The sequence below is a fragment of the Choristoneura fumiferana genome, chromosome 22 (assembly GCF_025370935.1).
Source record: "Choristoneura fumiferana chromosome 22, NRCan_CFum_1, whole genome shotgun sequence".
NCBI classification, from domain to species: domain Eukaryota; kingdom Metazoa; phylum Arthropoda; class Insecta; order Lepidoptera; family Tortricidae; genus Choristoneura; species Choristoneura fumiferana.
This window is the reverse complement of record NC_133493.1, coordinates 4,787,369-4,806,176: the sequence shown is the minus strand read 5'-3', so window position 1 is coordinate 4,806,176 and position 18,808 is coordinate 4,787,369. Positions and strand designations below refer to the sequence as shown.

Sequence of the window (18,808 nt, the reverse complement as noted above, 5' to 3'; positions counted from 1 at the left end):
GAAAATGTAATCACATTACGCGAATAGTTTATTTTGATCTAAATAATCCAATGCACATAGTATCTACAGTTGATATTCAAGTATTTCAAGTGGAATGAGTTCTAATAAAGTGCACGTATGATCACTACTATTAAATTAGCCCTGTGTATTCTCCAGTTTGCCATCCCTTGTACACCTGAACACCCGGTCCCTGATGTATAGCAGGGCGGGTCCTGAAAAATAGCCCCGCACAAGCATCCGTATTGTTTGTGTTGTGCCTCCATTCTTAGGATATCCCATTCCTATTCTACTTAAACGAATAGACAAGCCTGATTTATGTTAACTATTAAATAAAGGAAATAGAGCCAGTTGCAATCGGTTATTTTTTTTGTTTTTGTGCCTTAGTCGAATACGGGTGTATTTTGTAATAATATACCGCAGAACTTTTACCGGTTTTTCCAGCATACAGATTAAATAAAATAAAAGAAAAAAAAAACTGACTGTCTAAGAAAATTTGAAATAGAAACCAAACAAAAACATTGTCTAGAACTCCCTGTTAAGTAATTTAAAGTTCAAGAGTCGGAACCCGTTCAAAAACTTAAATCGTAGTTCTAGACTGTTTAATTTTTATTTGAAGTTTTTGAAATCATTTTAGTTTTTACGGGTCTATATTATTTCGCATAAAATTAATGTTCCTAATTGAAATTGGCATAACGTTATTTCGCATACTTAATTAATTAGATCTGAGAAGTGAACTACTATGTGAAAATATATATATTATCGGGCTGTTATAAAAAAATACCTAACATCGAAGGCAGCCAGCCTTATGGGCACTCTTCCTCAGGGACAAGACTTGGGGAAACTGTATATATAGTTAATTTATTTTTAGGATAGTTTAGTGTAACTTCAATTGTACCTTTCTAATTTAAAATAAATAATTACCTATGACAGAAAAAAAACAATAAAAGGAAAACAATTAGTTTTGGCTCAATATGTCCAAGATGTAAAAGAAACCAAATGTGAAGATCATAAATTCATAACGAGTCACACCATTGAAGCTCGTGTAATTCGTCAAACTTCAGTGACATCGACGCCATACAAAACAACTTTCTTGTGGAAATTTATAGAATTTGTGATCACTGTTTTTGCTATTGTTGTTGCAGTTAACTACGCAGCAGGTTTCGTGGCGCATATTTATTTATTTTTGCTTAATAATACACGAATACGTAAATTTCTCTAGTAAATAGTGACAGTTGGTCCGCCGAAAAGTTCCTTGTTTGGCCATGGCGCGCGTTGCGATCGATTCGTGGTTCCCCCACCTGCTACTTTGCACCCAGCGAATAGGTACTAATACTTTTTGGTCATGATCCTGTCATGGCGACAAATAAAGAGAAATGACGTTATCATGGGTTTGCGCTATTGTCGTCCCCTGCGCAGAGCTTTGCCTAATATGCCCTATTCATTTTATACCAATTAAAATTATGGTGTTATACATATTTTAATTATGCTGCTTCATTATTATGCTAAGTAAGTAGTAAGTTTTTTTATAATTATGCATGATCAATGTTATGCACAGTTATGTTATACCAAATCAGCTATGTAAATTCATATTAGGTCAATTCATGTTATGCAAAATAAGGGGCATCCAGTTTTTACCGCTCATAATTGGGTATTTTGAAATTCCCGAGACGGTGGTAATCATTGTGGAAAGAAAGGTTCTCGAATGGTGATGAACTGGTAGATACAGTTTTAAAGGTTCACCTAGTGACCAACGTTATCGTGGAAGCTGCCAGCAACCGATATATAGGTAGCAAGTTGTCCTTCATTCCTAAAGGAAGGGGTTTGTCCTAAAGGAGAGGCCTTTGTTCAACAGAAGACGTCTTCCGGTTAAATGATGATAAATATTTTTGGAAGGCTGTATGTGTGATTATTGGAAACACACACTGTAACAATAAGGCTCCGTTTCCACCAGATGTGCGAGAAAATGTTGCGATCAATGCGTTTTTCATGAAACAGTATAAACGCTTCATTTACCTCGCCTCGCTCCGCTCAGCTGTTTCCACCAGTGATGTGCTGTGCGAAGATAGGCAAATGAAGTGTTTCTATTGGTTCATGAAAAACACATTTCTCGCGACATACCCTCACACATCTCTCGTTGAAACGTAGCCTAAATTGCGCTGATATAATGCAGGCAATTCACTTGGCATATTCGCCGAAATATTTGCGTGTACGAATGAGATGCACTATTTCATTTCTAGCATGAGCGATGGAGATGTCAATAGCGCAACGCGAATACTCAACGCCAAGTAAAGTGCCACCATTACGTGACGTGACATACTTAATGCAAATGTACACATTTCAGTGTTATGCTGAAAGGGCATGCTCCTAAATTAACCAATCAATTAGCTCAAGTGTAATTGATAATCACATTTGCTGCATGTATTCCGCTTGCATGTACTATAGTTCGGCGCATGCCACTAACAATATTACAGCTGTCGATTGTACTAGAGAGGGTTGTTAATTTGATTTGTAAAGCTAAGTCGGCAATAGCTCCGATTGACCTCCTGCATACAATTGCATGTTGTATGCATTGTTGATCCGTTGCCTAGTATCCATAGTACAAGCTTTGCTTAGTTTGGGACTAGGTCAATTGGTGTCAAGTGTCCCGTGATATTTATTTATTTATAATTGCACAAAGTCACTGCTCCCAGCGTGCACCATTTCACAATTTTTAACCAACCAAAATAAACGGAGGAGGTTGTCAAGTCGACGCGATTTTTTTTAATGTATGACCTGACCACGCATAACTTTTTATCCTCGCATATCTTTGATGGAAACGCAGCCTTAATACTAGTTTGCTAAAATTGCCCGGAACTCAAAACAACCGGTTTTCTTTTTCTTTCTCATTTAAATCTCCAGAAAATCGAAGAGAGCCGACAAGTCCTGAGCGACATTAACATTCTAGTTGCTGTTACGTAGTCGGTAGGGTCGTAGTACGTTGTTCACAAAGGCACACAGACATTCCATCAGCAGGTGTCACTTATGGTGTACGAGCATGTTTGTCTTTCCGTCGCATTCCGGGGCCTGGGAAGAGATTAGGCGTGTCGTAGAAGCGACATTGCAGACAAGATAGGCCCTTACTACGAAGTGCAAAATTCGAACTTCATATCTTGCCGTCCCGGTCACGCTTATATTATTTAATACGAGAGTGATAGGGACAGTACGATACGAACTTCGATTTTTGGATTTCCTAGTAGCCCCCAATGTTCGAAAAATAGTCTCGATCGTAAGCAAAGAAGTACTGCAAAGCTCTTGAAAAAGTCTGTAGCTCATTTATTGAATCGGGCGTTTCATTGCTGAGCTCCACATCAATGAAGTGAAAAAATCATTTGCTCACCCGCGAACACAGATCAAAACTATCACCATCACCGCAATACACTGAGTGGCGGGTTTCGAAGCAAAGTAACGTCTGATTCAATCTCTCTCTCTTCAAAGTGCGTCTCCAACTAGTGAAGATAGGCAGTAAGCTCCGCATATCTGATTCGCTCTTTTGCCAGTCTAAAGAACTCTGCGGCGCTCTAATTAGTGTAATGATCGGTATAACAAACACTTGATATAATATCAAAGGATATATCAACATTTGATATAATTTGAAAGAATGGGTGCTTCATAGAACTTTTTTTATGAAACAAACCTAACCTAACCCAAAGTAAATAAGTTTGGTTTTTTAGATAAGTAAATTACATTATATCAAATGAAAATTATATCAATTGTTGTTATGTCCTTCGTTACGCACCGCCGGATATTGCGTAGCCACGATTGTTTCCTACGACACAATGCTCTTTTCATTGATTCAATAAATTATTGTAATTAGTAACAAAATAAAATAAAATTGTTTGTCAGTGTACCGTCTAAAATATTTACTCTGCGTCAAGGGTGTTTGTTGAACTACATAGGCATAGTAAGCGACCTCCTCGTTATACCTCTCGATTAAGGAACGGTGTCACAATACAACTTCCATGTAACCTGTTTTGTTGACATGGACAAGTGTGAAATATGGCACACAATATAGAAATACAATAAAATAACTTAAAAATACAAACTGAAATATAGATGCACAGAAAAACCAGAAAAATGAGACCATCACTGGGAATCGAGCCCAGGTCCTCGGTATTCCGTACCGCGTGCTAATAAGAAACAAACAAGCTGAGATATGAGGTGCATAGGGGAAATTCGTGTCGGTACCGTTGACCATCAGTGGTGTAGCGGTATAGCAAGCGGTACGGAATACCGAGGACCTGGGTTCGATTCCCAGTGATGGTCTTATTTTTCTGGTTTTTCTGTGCATCTATATTTCAGTTTGTATTTTCAATTTAGGTTTTACGGGATGACCGTAAAAGTAAAAAATTTGGAATTGAAATAAAAAATACAAAAAGATTCCAAAAAGCCAATCTTAATAAAATAACTCTTGAAAACTACATCGTCATCACCATCATACCAGCCGTTCATTTATCGAATGTTTCATGGGCATGAAAGGTTTTTTTGAAACTAAGTACTTCAGGGTTGTCTAAAACTAAAACTAATCTGACCTATTAGGATTTTACAGGATAGGTACTCTTGCAATAAAACAATTTCAATCAATCAATTTTTAAGCCTTGTTTAGACTTGTAAGAAAAATCATGCAAGTTGCATTACATTGCGAGGCTGTAAAGTAGCTGTGTAGTGTTCAAACCGCAATGTAATGCAACTTACAAGATTTTTCTTGCAAGTTTTAGCTCGGCTTTAGAAAAAATATAGCACCATCGAAACTATCGAATATTTCGCCAATGTCGAGGTTGAAAAAGACCCTATCGGTTGACCGTGGTTCGGTAGAATAAAACAATAATATCTTGAATAACTTACAGTATGTAAAAAAAAATCATTCATCCATATGAAACAGTTGGAAAATGAATCGTTCATCATCATCCTCATATCAGCTATAGGGCGTCCACTGTTTGTACTATAGGCCTTCCCCGTAGACCTTCAGATGTTTCGGTTGGTAGCAACCTGAATCCACCGTGAGCTTGCGGCTTTAAAAAGGTCATCCGTCCATCTCTTTCACCTGGAAGATCGCGCGAGTGATCAACCGTCGTACACTTACACTCGCTAATAACACAGCGACAGAACTATAGGATTTATGCACTCGCTTCTCGCTGCTCGCCAACACTCGTTTCTAGTTTCTAGCTCTACTTGCTTCTCGTTCATCGTTGATTGTGTGGAACAAAAGTGACTTATGCATCTTGCGCATTTTTCGGGTTAGTATTATTTCGTCTAAAAAAGCAGCTGCTACTTGTAGCAACTGCTCTAAAAAGCAAGCAAGGTCTAAGTAGCAAGTGGTTTAAGAAGCAACTTGTCTAAGTAGCAAGTGGTTTAAGAAGCAACTTGTCTAAGTAGCAAGTGGTCTAAAAAGCAACTGGTCCTCTGTTTTTGTCGAAAACTTGAAAAAACATAGGTAGGTTAGGTTGGTTAGAGTTGCGTCAAGGCGCGAAGCGCCTCAGCCACGCGGAATCGGAGCTCCATCGACTTTGAGTCAAAGAATTTTAGACCACTTGATACTTAGACAAGTTGCTACTTAGACCAGTTGCTTCTTAGACCATTTGCTATTTAGACCAATTGTTAATTTGCTACGTAGACCAGCTGCTTTTTAGACGCAATATGATACTAACCCAATTTTTCTTACGGGTCAACAATCCAGAGACCTTATTGTCTAACGCACTGATCGTTTACCACTTTTTTCTGCACACGCTATTTCTATGGTCATACGGGTATAAGACGAGGGTAAAAAGATATGGTGAATACAATTCCGAACGTCAGCACGTTAGGCAACTCAGCCATAGTTTAGACTTGAGAAAATCGTGCAAATTGTATTACATTGCGGCAATGTAATTCAAGTTGCACGATTTTTCTTGCAAATCTAAACTAGGCTTAAGCTAGATTTAAAGGTTGAATGGCTCACATCAGATTTAGTTAGCTCCACTAAATCCGGACATCCCACTCACGCCCATCACTCTCTTGATATATCGCTGTTTCCAACTGTAATCTATTCTGATTTAGTTCTTAAGATTCCAGTCTCCATGAACTTAACCAATTAATTACATACCCACCCCGATACAATCATAGTCGGTATTTAATTAAACTTCCTGGACAGTTTGATAGTTTATTATTTTTAATTATACTGGATTTTCTTGTCACAGTTTAGAACAAGAAAGTTTGGATGTTGTACTCTATCACGCAAAAAAGGCTCAACGAATTTGAATGAAATCATCATCATATCAGCCATAGGATCTCCACTAGACTCCTTACATACATAGGCCTCTCCCTTATACCTCCAGTTACTCAGTTACTTCGATTAGAAACAGTTTGCATCCACCGTGAACCTATACAAATGTGGCTAAAGACATATTAAGCACGCGAACTACTCACAACTCTCGCATTTATAATACTAGTAGAATTGTTCAAAGAAAAATGATTACTTGGCCTTTACAAAATCAAAATCCCGACTGCTTTAAAAAAACTAAATATTAAATCGTCGAAAATGTTCGTCATATTACTTGCACATCACTCCTGTACGTATAAACATTCTTCTTCCATTAGGTGCTGACTGACCTTCCCATGTTCTATGGGATGAGAAAAACGTAGCCAGTACCATAATGGTGCGCCTTTCTCATCCCATTCAACATAGCAAGCCTTTAGGTTTCCAAACCTAAAAAACAATGGAACCGTTATTCAAGGATATCTTGGACAGAAAACATTTTTTTTTAAATTTTATCCTCTTTGGCTGTTGGTGGCTGATTAGCGCAAGTCCTTTGCCAGACGCCTTATATAGCACGTAAAAAAAAAGGTGGCTCTGTCAACGGTTATGTCTCGAAGTGCTAGTGGTGGTGCGGACTTTTGCTGTTTTATTGACTTCGACGACCGTCATATACCTATCGAAGTCAGCGTTATTTTTAAGTTTGTTATACATTAATTGTTGTTGTTGTTGTTGAAGAGATCCCTTCTTAGGGATAAGCTCGACTTTGTTCTCCTTTCTGTGTATTTGTATTTTTATTTTTATGTGCATTATAGAGTTTACATACATTGTTTTCTAGACTTATTGCTGCACAGTTAAAACATATAACTAAACCACGGCCTTAGTGACAGTCACCTTAAAATAAAAATAAAATGAGAAAAAAATATAGAAGAAGTTTAAAGATTGATTTAATGTTCTTCCGTCTGCCTGGACTATTTTGGAACAAAATCTTTGTACAATGTTAAAAAAATGGGTGCTTATAAATCTAAAAGAAAATACAAGAAAAAATTTATGGCAATTTTTAAGTTATTTATTACTATCATATTAATCTCGCTTGCTGACAATAAAGTGATACTTTTTATTAGCATTCTAAGTTATTGTCGTGGAATACAATAAAATAAAATTGTTATAATTGTACCTGCTAAAAATATTCACAATATTTACTTTATTACCTTAGCCTTTCTTAATATATACTAAGGGTCTCCCTTTATCTATGGACGCGGAATCGGCTTAAGTCTCTCCGTCAGTAAGCGTCGTTTCGCGTCGACCGAGTTGATCTTTGTCGCTCTTATTGTGTGGACATAAAGAGTCTTTTAATCGGCTTAAGCCGATTCCGCGTCGATAGATATGGGGAGACCCTAACGCTTACATTATAATATAAGATCCTCATTTCATACAAGACCCTAATTCAACGCATCTATTGCTTACTTTTTACTCGGCACTGTAGATATTAGCAGAACATGTGTACAGTTGGCATCTTCTTAATGCTATATTGAGTACATTATTACTCTTAGCTGTTTAATTCTTGAACTTTTCTTCGTCATCAATTTCTTCTATAGCTCCCTAATAAACTCAAGCCTACATGCTTGCACTTTGAGTTCGTTCGCTTTTGTCGCTCAGCTTTTGCGTCCATCTTGAAAAGTTGCCACTCTCGCTTTATTTGGGGATTGCGAGGTCCCCACGAGGACTTCTTTTGGAAAGCTTTCTTGAAGGTCTAAAAGGAAACCTAGCATTACCACTACTTCACTTTAAGAATAATTGTGAATAACTTAGTCTTCTTTTTTTAGATAGATGGCCAGATAAACAGGTTTACATTACATTAATATTGTACCTTTTAACCTTTTTTGGAAATATCTACTGTTAGGAAAATAAAGCTACTTTTAAGCTAACTCACCTCCAGGAAGTTTCCAGTCTTGTTCTTATGCATGACCATGCCCATGAAGATGGGAAGGAACGCAATGGCGATACCAAGCATTAAGTAACCGCTAACTGTAAAGAAAATTGACATTACAAGCTGTTAAGACACCTAGAACACCGCCGATGTAATTCAAATAAGTAAGTATGTAAGTACTGTTTGTTTAAGAGTTTTTTTGTTTAAAAAAAATTTGAAGCCTATAGCACATTTATAATTAACTATAAAATGCTTTAAATGAAACAGAGTAGTCATTCTATGCATGAAGTAACTACAACTAACTGCATATCAAGCATTTGGGACTTCAAAAGCTTTTTCTTATTCTTTGCTTACCATATCCAGCAGTTGGATACAACTTGTCTTCAAACTTAAGTTGATCAGATGAAACGAGAGCGTAAATGAAGACGACAATCATGATCAGAGGAGTGATGATGCCCCAGCACCAGCGCCAGTATATTGACGTCTTGATGCCCAGCATGAACTCGATGTCAAGACACAAGTTCTCCAGACCTGAAGAAAAGAAAACATTGAACTAAATATAAACCTGCGCCTTAAGGTCAAAGATGGCAAAGTAATTGTTTTAGTTCATTAATATACACCTTCGCAGAGTAACAACAAACAAGTTAATTGGAAAATAATGTAAAAAATGTAGAAAATCTTGTTTTTTACAATTATCATAAAGTTTTTGTACCAGGTATGATGATAAAATGATAATAATAACAATTATAACATCAGGAGAAATTAATAAGGTTGAATATAATATCAACTCGTGAGTGAAAACAAACCACGCAAATAAAATTGAATATTATAACGAGGAAAGGAAATTTAATGGACCACATTATCATAAGTAGATACATTAATAATGTAAAACGTACCGTATATCCAAATGACTCCAATGATCTCAGCAATAGCAGCAAAGAGTACCACAAACGTAGCTCCGAAGTGGTCCACAAGCTCAAGTACCCATTGACCTCCCTGAGTAAAACTACATAGTGAATTTGCTATTGAGTTAAAACTATGTGATTCTTCTAAATGTTGAGTCGAGAAAAAGGTAAAAAAAAATTATAGAGACCTATTTTTATATGACAGCACATACAGCATCGAACATTGAAATTTTTTTTAGTGATGATCCTATTCGTAATGATGTATCTATACTTACAGGAGTGACGTAGACCAAGCCAACGCCGAAACCAGCAGTACAGCACATCGCTGACATGTAGATAGTGGGGACTTTAGGGAAGGCATCCAACATGACCGTGTTGAGGGCTAAGAGGAGAGCTACAGCAGAGCCAACTCCTAGTACCGACATCATCAGGAAAAACAGCACTGAGAACAACTGCAAAGGAAAAAGTATTTGACCCACAGTATACTATGATATCATCATCATCGGAGTGAAAATCACCCACTGCTGGACCATAATTCTCTCCAAAAAACATCATAATGACCGGTCCTGCACTGCCCACATCCAATGGACTACCTGTGACCTTCACCAGTCTCAGCAGTCTACCTCGTACAAGGTCCATCCTCGCTACGTCTTCCCATATATATATGTTATAGTAAAATCAATGAGAATTCATTCGAGTTAGACTGAGCAGTGAGTCAATAAATTGATAATTTCTCTAGTGAGTTGATGATAAAAACAGTTACAGTTTGCGTTATAACCTTGCGAGTAATCGTGCACTCTATAAAGAACAAAGTAACACTAAGAATAACGGCCAAATGTACTTTAAAAAGCACATTTTTTGTTGAATAAAGAATGTTAAGAATGTTGAAATATTATGCAAAATAAGAAAGTTGGTGAGGTGAACCACATCTAGGTCTTAAAAAAAGGTGAGGAGGATGACTCAGGAAGTCTCCAAGTTATCTTATTTCTTACCTGTGGGATAGGAGTCTTAGCAATAGCATCAGGATAAGAGATAAAAGCTAGTCCAGTGCCACCGGAACCAACAACATCAACGACGTCAGACTGCAGTACGTAGGCAAGGTTTCCCAGGATACCAAAAATGGTGATGCCGGAGAGAAGACTGGTGAACGTGTCGAGAGTCGTGACAATCATGGCATCCCTGTCAAAAAGAAATAAAACAAATATTACATTGATCTTAGAGAGCTTTAGCTTTGACATAGTTTTGTTGAGAATATCTGAATATATGTATAAATTTGAATATAAGCTCCATTTCTCTTTAGCTTCGGGATACATTATTTTGAGAATCTCCTTTTTAAGTATAATTTTTGTACAAACTTGCGTAAATCTTCTAATTAGAGAATAGTTAATAGCTGAGATAAAAACACTGGATATTTTAGCGTTGTGCATATTTATATGTCACTGCTAATAATAAATTCCTGTTTCTAGTAGTTTTGAATCTGACAATGTTGTTAACTAAGATATTCGTTATATTTTTAAAGATGTTTTTCATTTTATCGTGGACATTTGTGATATAATACTTAAAGTCAAACTTCCTAATATGACTTTATCCTAACTTAACTAATGAGCGGTAACTATCCATTACCTGTAAACATTTTGCCTGAAGTTGTTGTATGACGAGTACATGATAAGAGGTCCCACGCACACGGAGAGAGAGAAAAATACTTGGGTAACAGCGGCATACCACACCTGCGAAGAAAGTCTAAATCGAGTTTAACTCGACATGGTTCGGGCTAATCTGTAGCCCTTCTTCTTAGGAGCAACGCGACTCAGCGGCTGCTGCAACTCGTGCACTCAACACGCGCGCGTTTGCAGCAGCCGCCGAGTCGCGATGCTCCTAAAAGGTGGGTACTGACCAACGTTACGAGGTGTAATGCAACATGTTGCACAGCGAGCATTCGTGCAGTCAGTACTTAGTGTTACGGGGAAACCAACGAGCAACGAGCCGAAAACACCGACATCTGGGTTTTTTGGCGAATCCTTTGACTGTTACGCGGTTCAGTCAGTACGCTGATTTTAGCTGTAAATCGGTCATTGTCTACGCCAGTAAATTAGAAAACATTCGAATTTAAACTTACATCAAGTTCTACAAGCTTATCCCACTGAGGGGTCAGGAAGAATAGGATGCCAGTGCCCGCTCCTGGGAGGATCGAAGTACTGTGGACAATTAATAGAAGCAAATTTAATTAATTGTTTATTAACTGCTTCTAAACATGTATGGTGTTTTTGAAGAATAGTAAGATAAAACGGTTTAAAAGCGTTGTATTTTAAAATAATTTTCAAATCAGGGTATATCGAAAAAAAAATACCACAAAAAAAGGCTGTTAAAACGCTCGAATAATAAATTACCCTCACACAACATCATCATCATCATCATATCAGCTATAGGACGTCCAGTGTTGGACATAGGCCTCCCCCCGGACCTCCAGTTGCCTCGGTCGGAAGAGGCTTGCATCCAACGTGAACCCGCGACTTTAACTATGATGATTAAAGTTTACCTGATGAGTAAAATAATCATGACGACGTAGGGGAATATGGCCAGGAAGTACGCAGCTTTGCCGGAACTCCTGACTCCTCGCGCCACGATCAGGAAGATGATGACCCAAGCAGCGAGCAGATATAAGGTCAAATACCAGATCGGGGAACCTAGAATCATAGGTAATTAAAAAACCTTGCTGCTGGTTGCAAGCAAATACGAGTAAGTGCGAGTGGTTGCAAGGAAATACAGAAAATCCAGAAAAAGAGACCAGCGCTGGGATTTTATGGTATTATGAGATGACCGTAAAAGTAATAAATTTGGAGTTGAAATAAGAAATACAAAAAGACTCCAAATAACCAATCATAATGAGTATAGTGTAGAAAATTATAAGTGGCTATAAGTAATGATAACAAGGTACTATGAGTAACCTCGTGGTATGGCCTCACAAGCAAAGCTGCAGAGGGTACAAATCGGCCTCGTACTTCTGAGTTTTTGAAATTGGACATTGAGTTTTTGAATTGATCATAACAAATGATGAGCTCGAACTTATACGCTTTAACATTTATATAGTAGCTAGTCATAAGCAGATTCTGAAGGATTCAAATCAATAAAAGACAACAAGTGCGTGAGTGCATTATGTTTGTTAATCTAAACAGTCGAACACGAGTTAAAGAAGAAGAAGATTGATTTATTTGCCAACATGAACAATACAGGATAGGCACACGGAATACAAATAAAAAATAAACTAATATAGAATGTGTTTGCCAGTCCCTTGCTCAGCTTATGCTGCGCTTGCTTGCTCAGTTTTTACACTTCATGATAATAATTATGATAAATTTTATCGATTCAAATCTTAAATGTGCGTAATAGATACGTAAAAGTTATCACAAGGGAATTAATACTGCAGCAAAAACTTGTTTGTAACCATTTATGAACTTCAATGTAATTTTGTTTTTAACCATCAATGCTTAACTAGGGTATTATAAATTTGGCGCCAATGTCTGTCTGTCTGTCGCATCGTAGCTCTCAAACGGACGGACCGATTTAAACGAGGTTTTTTTTTTAAATGAAAGCAAAATTCCTTGCGGTGGTTTTTAGCTGTTTCATTAAAACTGGTTCTGACGTTTTTGAGATATTGAGCTTGAATTGACGGAGAAGTAAAAAGTGAAAAATAAATAAAATGTGTGCGACAAATTATTCCGTTTTTTAATTAAACCTCAGAACATCAATTAAAAACTGGCCCAGTGCGAATCGGACTAGCGCACGAAGGGTTCCGTACCATCTATACAACATTCATTAGACATTAGCAAAAAGCGGCCACAGTTATACATAAATCTGTGAAAATTTCAACTGTCTAACTATCACGGCATATGAGATACAGCCTGTTGACAGATGGACAGACAGACGGACAGCGAAGTCTTAGTAATAGAGTTTCCGTTTTTACCCTTTGGGTACGGAACCCTAAAAAAGAGCGGGGTCCGTCTGCGGAAAATTCGGTTTTAGTTATACTGTGGGTATTATGCAATTTACCTGGACAAAAATGATCTTATGTGCTTCCCAGGGTCTCAAGTCTAAAGACATAACAGACAGACAGACAGACAGACAAACACCATTATGTACTAACCTAATCCACCAACGATGGTATCGGCCTGTTGAAGCACCGATCTCCTAAAAAAAGAAAAACAACTTCAATATTGCTTATTTGAGAAAAGCTTATTAAAGAAAACAAGTGGGGTCCTGGCTTTTCACCAAAAATATTTTCTCCAAATTATACATTTCTCAACTGTTTCATATGTTCGAACGTTTTTTTCTGAAACTGTTAAATAACTACTGTGTGTTTCTACTCAGAACATAATTTCGGGATTATCCTTGAGAACCCTAAAGGTTAGGTTATTTTTGTAACAATCATGAAGTACCTACCTACCTACCTACCTACTTGCAACTGCAAGAAACAGATGGGAAATCAATCATTTGGCAAAAATATTGTTGATAATTAGAGAACCAAAGCAATTTCATGAGTTCTAGCAAGGGAAATGAACGTCTTACTTGAAATACAGCTCAGCGCTGCTCACTGCGTTCTCTATAGAGCTATTAATGTTCTCGGTCTGGCTTGAGGGCACACAGACGACATCCGTCCATTCGTCGTCGCATACTGCCCAGGGCAGCGTGGAGCCAAAACTGAAGGTCAAGTAGTAGAGACACAGTCCGATGATGGACACGTAGTATGACAGGATGAAACCGCAGCCTAGGGCTTGAGCGTATCCAGTTCCTGAAAAAAAAAAACAAAGTCAAAGTCAAAATATCTTTATTCAATTCAGGCAATAACAAGCACTTATGAATGTCAAAAAAAAACTACCACCGGTTCGGACAAACCTCTGTTGAGAAGAATCCGGCAAGAAACTCAACGAGGCATATTTTTTAAATAGATTTACAAATAGATTAGTTGCGTCCGTCTTTGTCTTCATCTTTAGTTAGTTAAAAGACTACCAATCCATGTGTTTACGATTTTTTTTGATGCGTCAAATTTTAAAAAATACTCTTCTATTGTTTTTTGCAATTTATATTGCCCTGTTTGTTGTTGTTGTTTTAGGATTAAATCTTGCAAGTTCATTTTGACTTACTTCCACCCGGAAGTGGGTGGTCAGATTGTCTTAAAATTTAACATACATATTAAAATTGGATGACAATGCATGTACAATCAAGAAAAAATACATTCTATGAAAAAAGCTTGTATGAAAAATGTGTTTATTTTATAGGAACAAATTTCTATGTGAAGAATTTTATCCAATACTTTTTCAACTGTAATTTGTAATTAAAACATTGTCATTTGAACAAACCTTTCATAGCGGGTACCGATGCCCAGACCTTGATAGAATTTCTGGAGCTGAACTGGCCTAGGGCACACTCAAGATAGTACATAGGTTTGCCCACAAGGATCAGTACTATGATGTATGGGATTAAGAAGGCCCCTCCTCCATTCTGGTAAGCGATGAAAGGGAATCTCCAGACGTTGCCAAGTCCAACCGAGGCTGCAATGCAGGACATGAGGAATTCGACTTGGTTCCCCCACATAGCCCGGTCGGGCACGTTGAGTTCCGGGTCATCCTAGATTTTTTTAATAAATGAAAGAGACTGATGCTTTCGCTTTATTTGAAAAAATAAATAAATTACAATCTAAGATTAATTCGTTCAAATTATAAAGAAATTCAACAAATACGGACGTAGACATCATCTACGTACTATGATAAGGACATTGATTATTTTCAAGTAATTCCTGATTAAGAAGAATAAGTACATCAATATAAAGATAGGTCCAATAAATTGATAAGAAGATACCATTCAATTTTTATCGTTAGGAAAATCGGCATTTCCGTAGTCCTTTGTTCTAAAACTTTATTGTATCGTTGATATTCACTGTTTTACGTAATTACCTACTATTGTTTACCCGCAGCTTTGCTCATGATATTAAATCTCGCTTTTGAACTGAAAATCCGGAATTCCTTAAAAAATTCCGACGGAACTCCCAAAAGTGGTCGAGCTTTTTAAAAATTGACACCAAAGGGCCTAGATAGCCAGAATTGCCGATAGATTTTCGTACCAAGTGTATGTAGTAAGTAAACTAGTTAAAATTTTACCTTTTTTTCAATTTCACTGTTTATAGGCGGTTTAGGCGGTGGTGGTTTGCCTGGAGGACCCTCTGGTGAAGAGTCGAAAGCTGCGTTGTCTCGCTCCATACTCTGAAACGTAATTATCACTATATTATCGTCACCTGTATCCACTAAGTAGGTTATTCCTGTTACAATTTTATTAACCACTAAATTCTACTTTTATTTGTTAATTTTATCATAATCATATCAGTCGTAGGTCGTCCAGTGTTGGATATAGGCCTTCCCCATGGACCTCCAGTTGCTTCGGTTGGAAGGGGCCGGCATTCACCGTGAACCTGCGGCCTTAACCAGGTCTTCCATCCATCTCGTTGGTGGACGTCCTACGTTGCGCTTACTGACCCACGGTCATAACTTCAAAACAGGGACAATTTTTTGTCCTAACGGTCATCTGCTTTCTTTTGACACAACCCCTGTCATGGACGTCAACGAACTATAGTGAAAGGTTCACAAATCCGCGCTGTGAACAAATTTTGTGCGCTGTTTTGATGTAAGAAACATGCAGTCTATACATAGATGTATATATACAACAACGTGATGATTCCCAAGCTGGTTACATAAAAATTAAATAACTCAGATAATGTATCGTTAATTAATTTAATCAAACTTTCTGTAATAATTAGTCTTTGATAATTTTATCATTTGTCATTATGTGCAGGTAATTACGTCGATAGTTATTAAGGTTATATTAAACAATAGCGACCCCATGTGCCCCGTATTCGGTAATTATTTTAGGAGTGAGTGTTGTCAGAAAAATGTACATCATTTTATTGAGTTCACAACGACGAGGAGATGGCGGGACGACTTGGACGCATATCAAGTAGAGTGGCAGGAGCATGCTCTCGATAGCGACGAGTGACGGAAAAAGGGAGGCAAAGCAGTGGGACACTTTAACAGGCTAACAATAAAAAATAAAGACGACAATTTTAGGACTCAGTTATGAGTCAAAAAAGTTTGCTTAGCCTTTTTTTTATTTGACTGGATGGCAAACGAGCAAGTGGGCCTCCTGATGGTAAGAGATCACCACCGCCCATAAACATCTTCATCACCAGGGGTATTGCAGATGCGTTGCCAACCTAGAGGCCTAAGATGTAATTCCTCAAGTGCCGTAATTTCACCGGCTGTCTTACTCTCCACACCGAAACACAACAGTGCAAGCACTGCTACTTCACGGTAAGATTAGTGAGCAAGATGGCGGTAGCAATCCGGGCGGAATCCAAGAGCATGTTGTTAAATCGTATATGGAAATAGTTTCTTTCACTACCTATTCAAATGAGGCATAGATTCTTGAAATGATGGGGCATTCTAAATTCTGACTAACTTAAGGAAATTTATCGGAATTTTTACGAGATTTTCACAACATCCGTCTTTGTATTATCCAATTCGTCGTTATCCAAATGGAAAATACTTATTCAAAACTATTGCAGTCATTCTTTGATGATAACAATATGGGCTGTAGCTTAGAAAGGGATACAAATTGTATGTAAATCGTCATTGGCAACATCCGAAGAATAAAATTTTAGATTTAATATTAATTTATAGTGCAAAATTGACAAAATATATATTTTTTCGAAAAATTATTTCTTATTTTATTATAAAATGTTTTATTTAGAACGTGCTTGAGAAATACCAGCCAAAATACTGAAAAAATAACGACGTTAGGTAAGAAAGTCTTTACTAAAAAATATTATTGTTATTGTTGCTGTGGTTATAGTATTTCTCTCACTTATTTAACAGTAAAATCAAATCTCTCCGTCTAATTAAATTGATAATTTTAAAATAAGCATGAAAAATCGTTTAAGCAAAATTAAATTATATTTAATACAAATAGAAATTTTATTTAACAAAATGTAATTACGCAAATATTTTAATTAAAATAATATTCTTGACTTCCGAGTCCGTCTTTGTATCTCAAAGTTTGTCAGTTATATTTTGTTTCGTTTCTTTTGTTTTTGTATGAAAACTATAATACTGATATTTAATGATTACCTGATTACTGTGTTATTAGGTACACTAGTTTATGGTCAAAAAAGCGTGTATCACGGTCACAAAAGTATCACTGTATACCTTTTGAAAGAAGAGACTTAAGGATACTGTTTGAATAAACGTATGCTGACATAATGAATAAGTTCTAATGAATAAGTCTTATTATGAATCTAGTATCTATATAGATTAGTATAATCTTTGTGTAATCTACGCAAATAATGCTTAATCTAATCATTAATCGCCAACACATTTGTGTTTTGGCGCGTTCCGATGATAAATTCCATTATTTTATCTTATTTATTTGTAAAATTAGGGGAAATACAAAAAGTTACAAGTATTAATCTAAGCTTAACCGACGGGAAACTTCGTGATGTCTTCTCATCCAATATTCCGCAGTGCCACCTGAAGACGATAAGTCTTCGACCAGCGTGTGTTGCCAATGATGACCGTGCTCTAAGACGGGGTGCTTGACTGTTGGCCTCTTGGAGAGGCTCGGAGTCCCGCAACAAGCTACGGAGAGAGCTACTTTTTTGCTAGCTTTGCGCAATGAAATCCAGAATACAGAAACTTGCCGAAGAACTAAAGTCACTAACATACCTCGAAGAATATGCAAGTTGAAGTGGCTCTTGTATAGAGGGTGTATTTATAAATTTTCATCGAAAATTGGTGTTTCTAGCTCAGTTAATGCTCGACAATATAATGCATTAACTCATTTTAATGCATTAGCTAATTTTGCTAGATTTTGATTTATTTGAGCTAGAAACACAAATTTTGGATCACGTTCAAAATGACATCCTCTATTTATACGTTCGGGAATCTAGTGTAATATTTATTAATTACAATTATTTTTTATTCTTGTCATCCAAGATAATAATAATATTATGATCACACCAGCAAAGTTTACGTAGAGCGAAAGTTTTTTATTGCTATTTAATTAGATAGGCGCTTTTATGCTGATTTTTACGAAAAAAATATTTACTTATACAATTCACACAATTTTTAAAGTTGAATTTTTTATTAGCCTAATTAGGATGACCATTTGTCGTAAGACATTTCAATCGCAAGAATTCGCGTCGCGCCGCCAATAGCCTGTATTCTTTAAGTTGGCGGATGCGTACCAAAGGCTAAGTAGCTTGTCTGCCAATAACACCGCAGATATCGTCTCACGTATTCCAGCAAATAAATATATTTCATTTCATTTCATTTCATTTCATTTCATTTCATTTCATTTCATTTCATTTCATTTCATTTCATTTCGTTTCGTTTCGTTTCATTTCATTTCATTTCATTTCAATGACAAAGTACAATATTTGCAGTAAGCAATTGGTAATAAAACTTAAAGAGCTATCGTTTCTCACTCTTTAGGGCCAGGACTATCGAAAATAAATCTGCACCTTTAATCTTTACTTACGTTGGCCTTATATCCACACACAGATGTATTTTGTCATTTTATTTTATCATAAGTGCGTTGCATTGCGTTGAGTCTGCTCTTCTAGTAGGTTTCCACTTTTGTCTCCAGAGGAATGCAAATCCTCTT

At 36.9% G+C, this 18,808-nt stretch overlaps 1 protein-coding gene across 2 annotated transcripts; it reads right to left on the bottom strand.

The window, feature by feature from the left end:
* Nucleotides 1–7,196: 7,196 nt before the first annotated feature.
* On the bottom strand, nucleotides 7,197–17,422 carry LOC141440302 (sodium-dependent nutrient amino acid transporter 1-like). 2 transcript variants are annotated; one of them, XM_074104776.1, is made up of 14 exons: nucleotides 17,275–17,422; nucleotides 15,256–15,357; nucleotides 14,458–14,725; nucleotides 13,667–13,889; nucleotides 13,245–13,288; nucleotides 11,640–11,787; nucleotides 11,220–11,298; nucleotides 10,727–10,830; nucleotides 10,096–10,282; nucleotides 9,379–9,555; nucleotides 9,095–9,194; nucleotides 8,553–8,729; nucleotides 8,202–8,296; nucleotides 7,197–8,021 (listed from the first exon to the last, which is right to left on the bottom strand). In XM_074104776.1, exons 2-14 carry the CDS (start codon nucleotides 15,352–15,354, stop codon nucleotides 7,851–7,853), a joined length of 1,872 nt encoding a protein of 623 aa, XP_073960877.1. In that variant the 5' UTR covers nucleotides 15,355–15,357; nucleotides 17,275–17,422; the 3' UTR covers nucleotides 7,197–7,850. The 2 variants fall into 2 exon arrangements, with proteins under 2 accessions (XP_073960877.1, XP_073960878.1); XM_074104777.1 differs by having other exon boundaries at nucleotides 17,353–17,391.
* Between the last annotated feature and the right edge of the window lie 1,386 nt (nucleotides 17,423–18,808).

Bases quoted from the DNA above. Each gene is read 5' to 3' on its own strand.
- LOC141440302 (XM_074104776.1), bottom strand. From the start codon at position 15,354: ATGGAGCGAGACAACGCAGCTTTCGACTCTTCACCAGAGGGTCCTCCA. The intron at 9,556-10,095 runs GTAAGAAATAAG...TTTCCTTTGCAG, and splicing joins CTAAGACTCCTATCCCACAG to TTGTTCTCAGTGCTGTTTTT. The intron at 8,297-8,552 runs GTAAGCAAAGAA...TTTTCTTTACAG, and splicing joins GTATCCAACTGCTGGATATG to TTAGCGGTTACTTAATGCTT.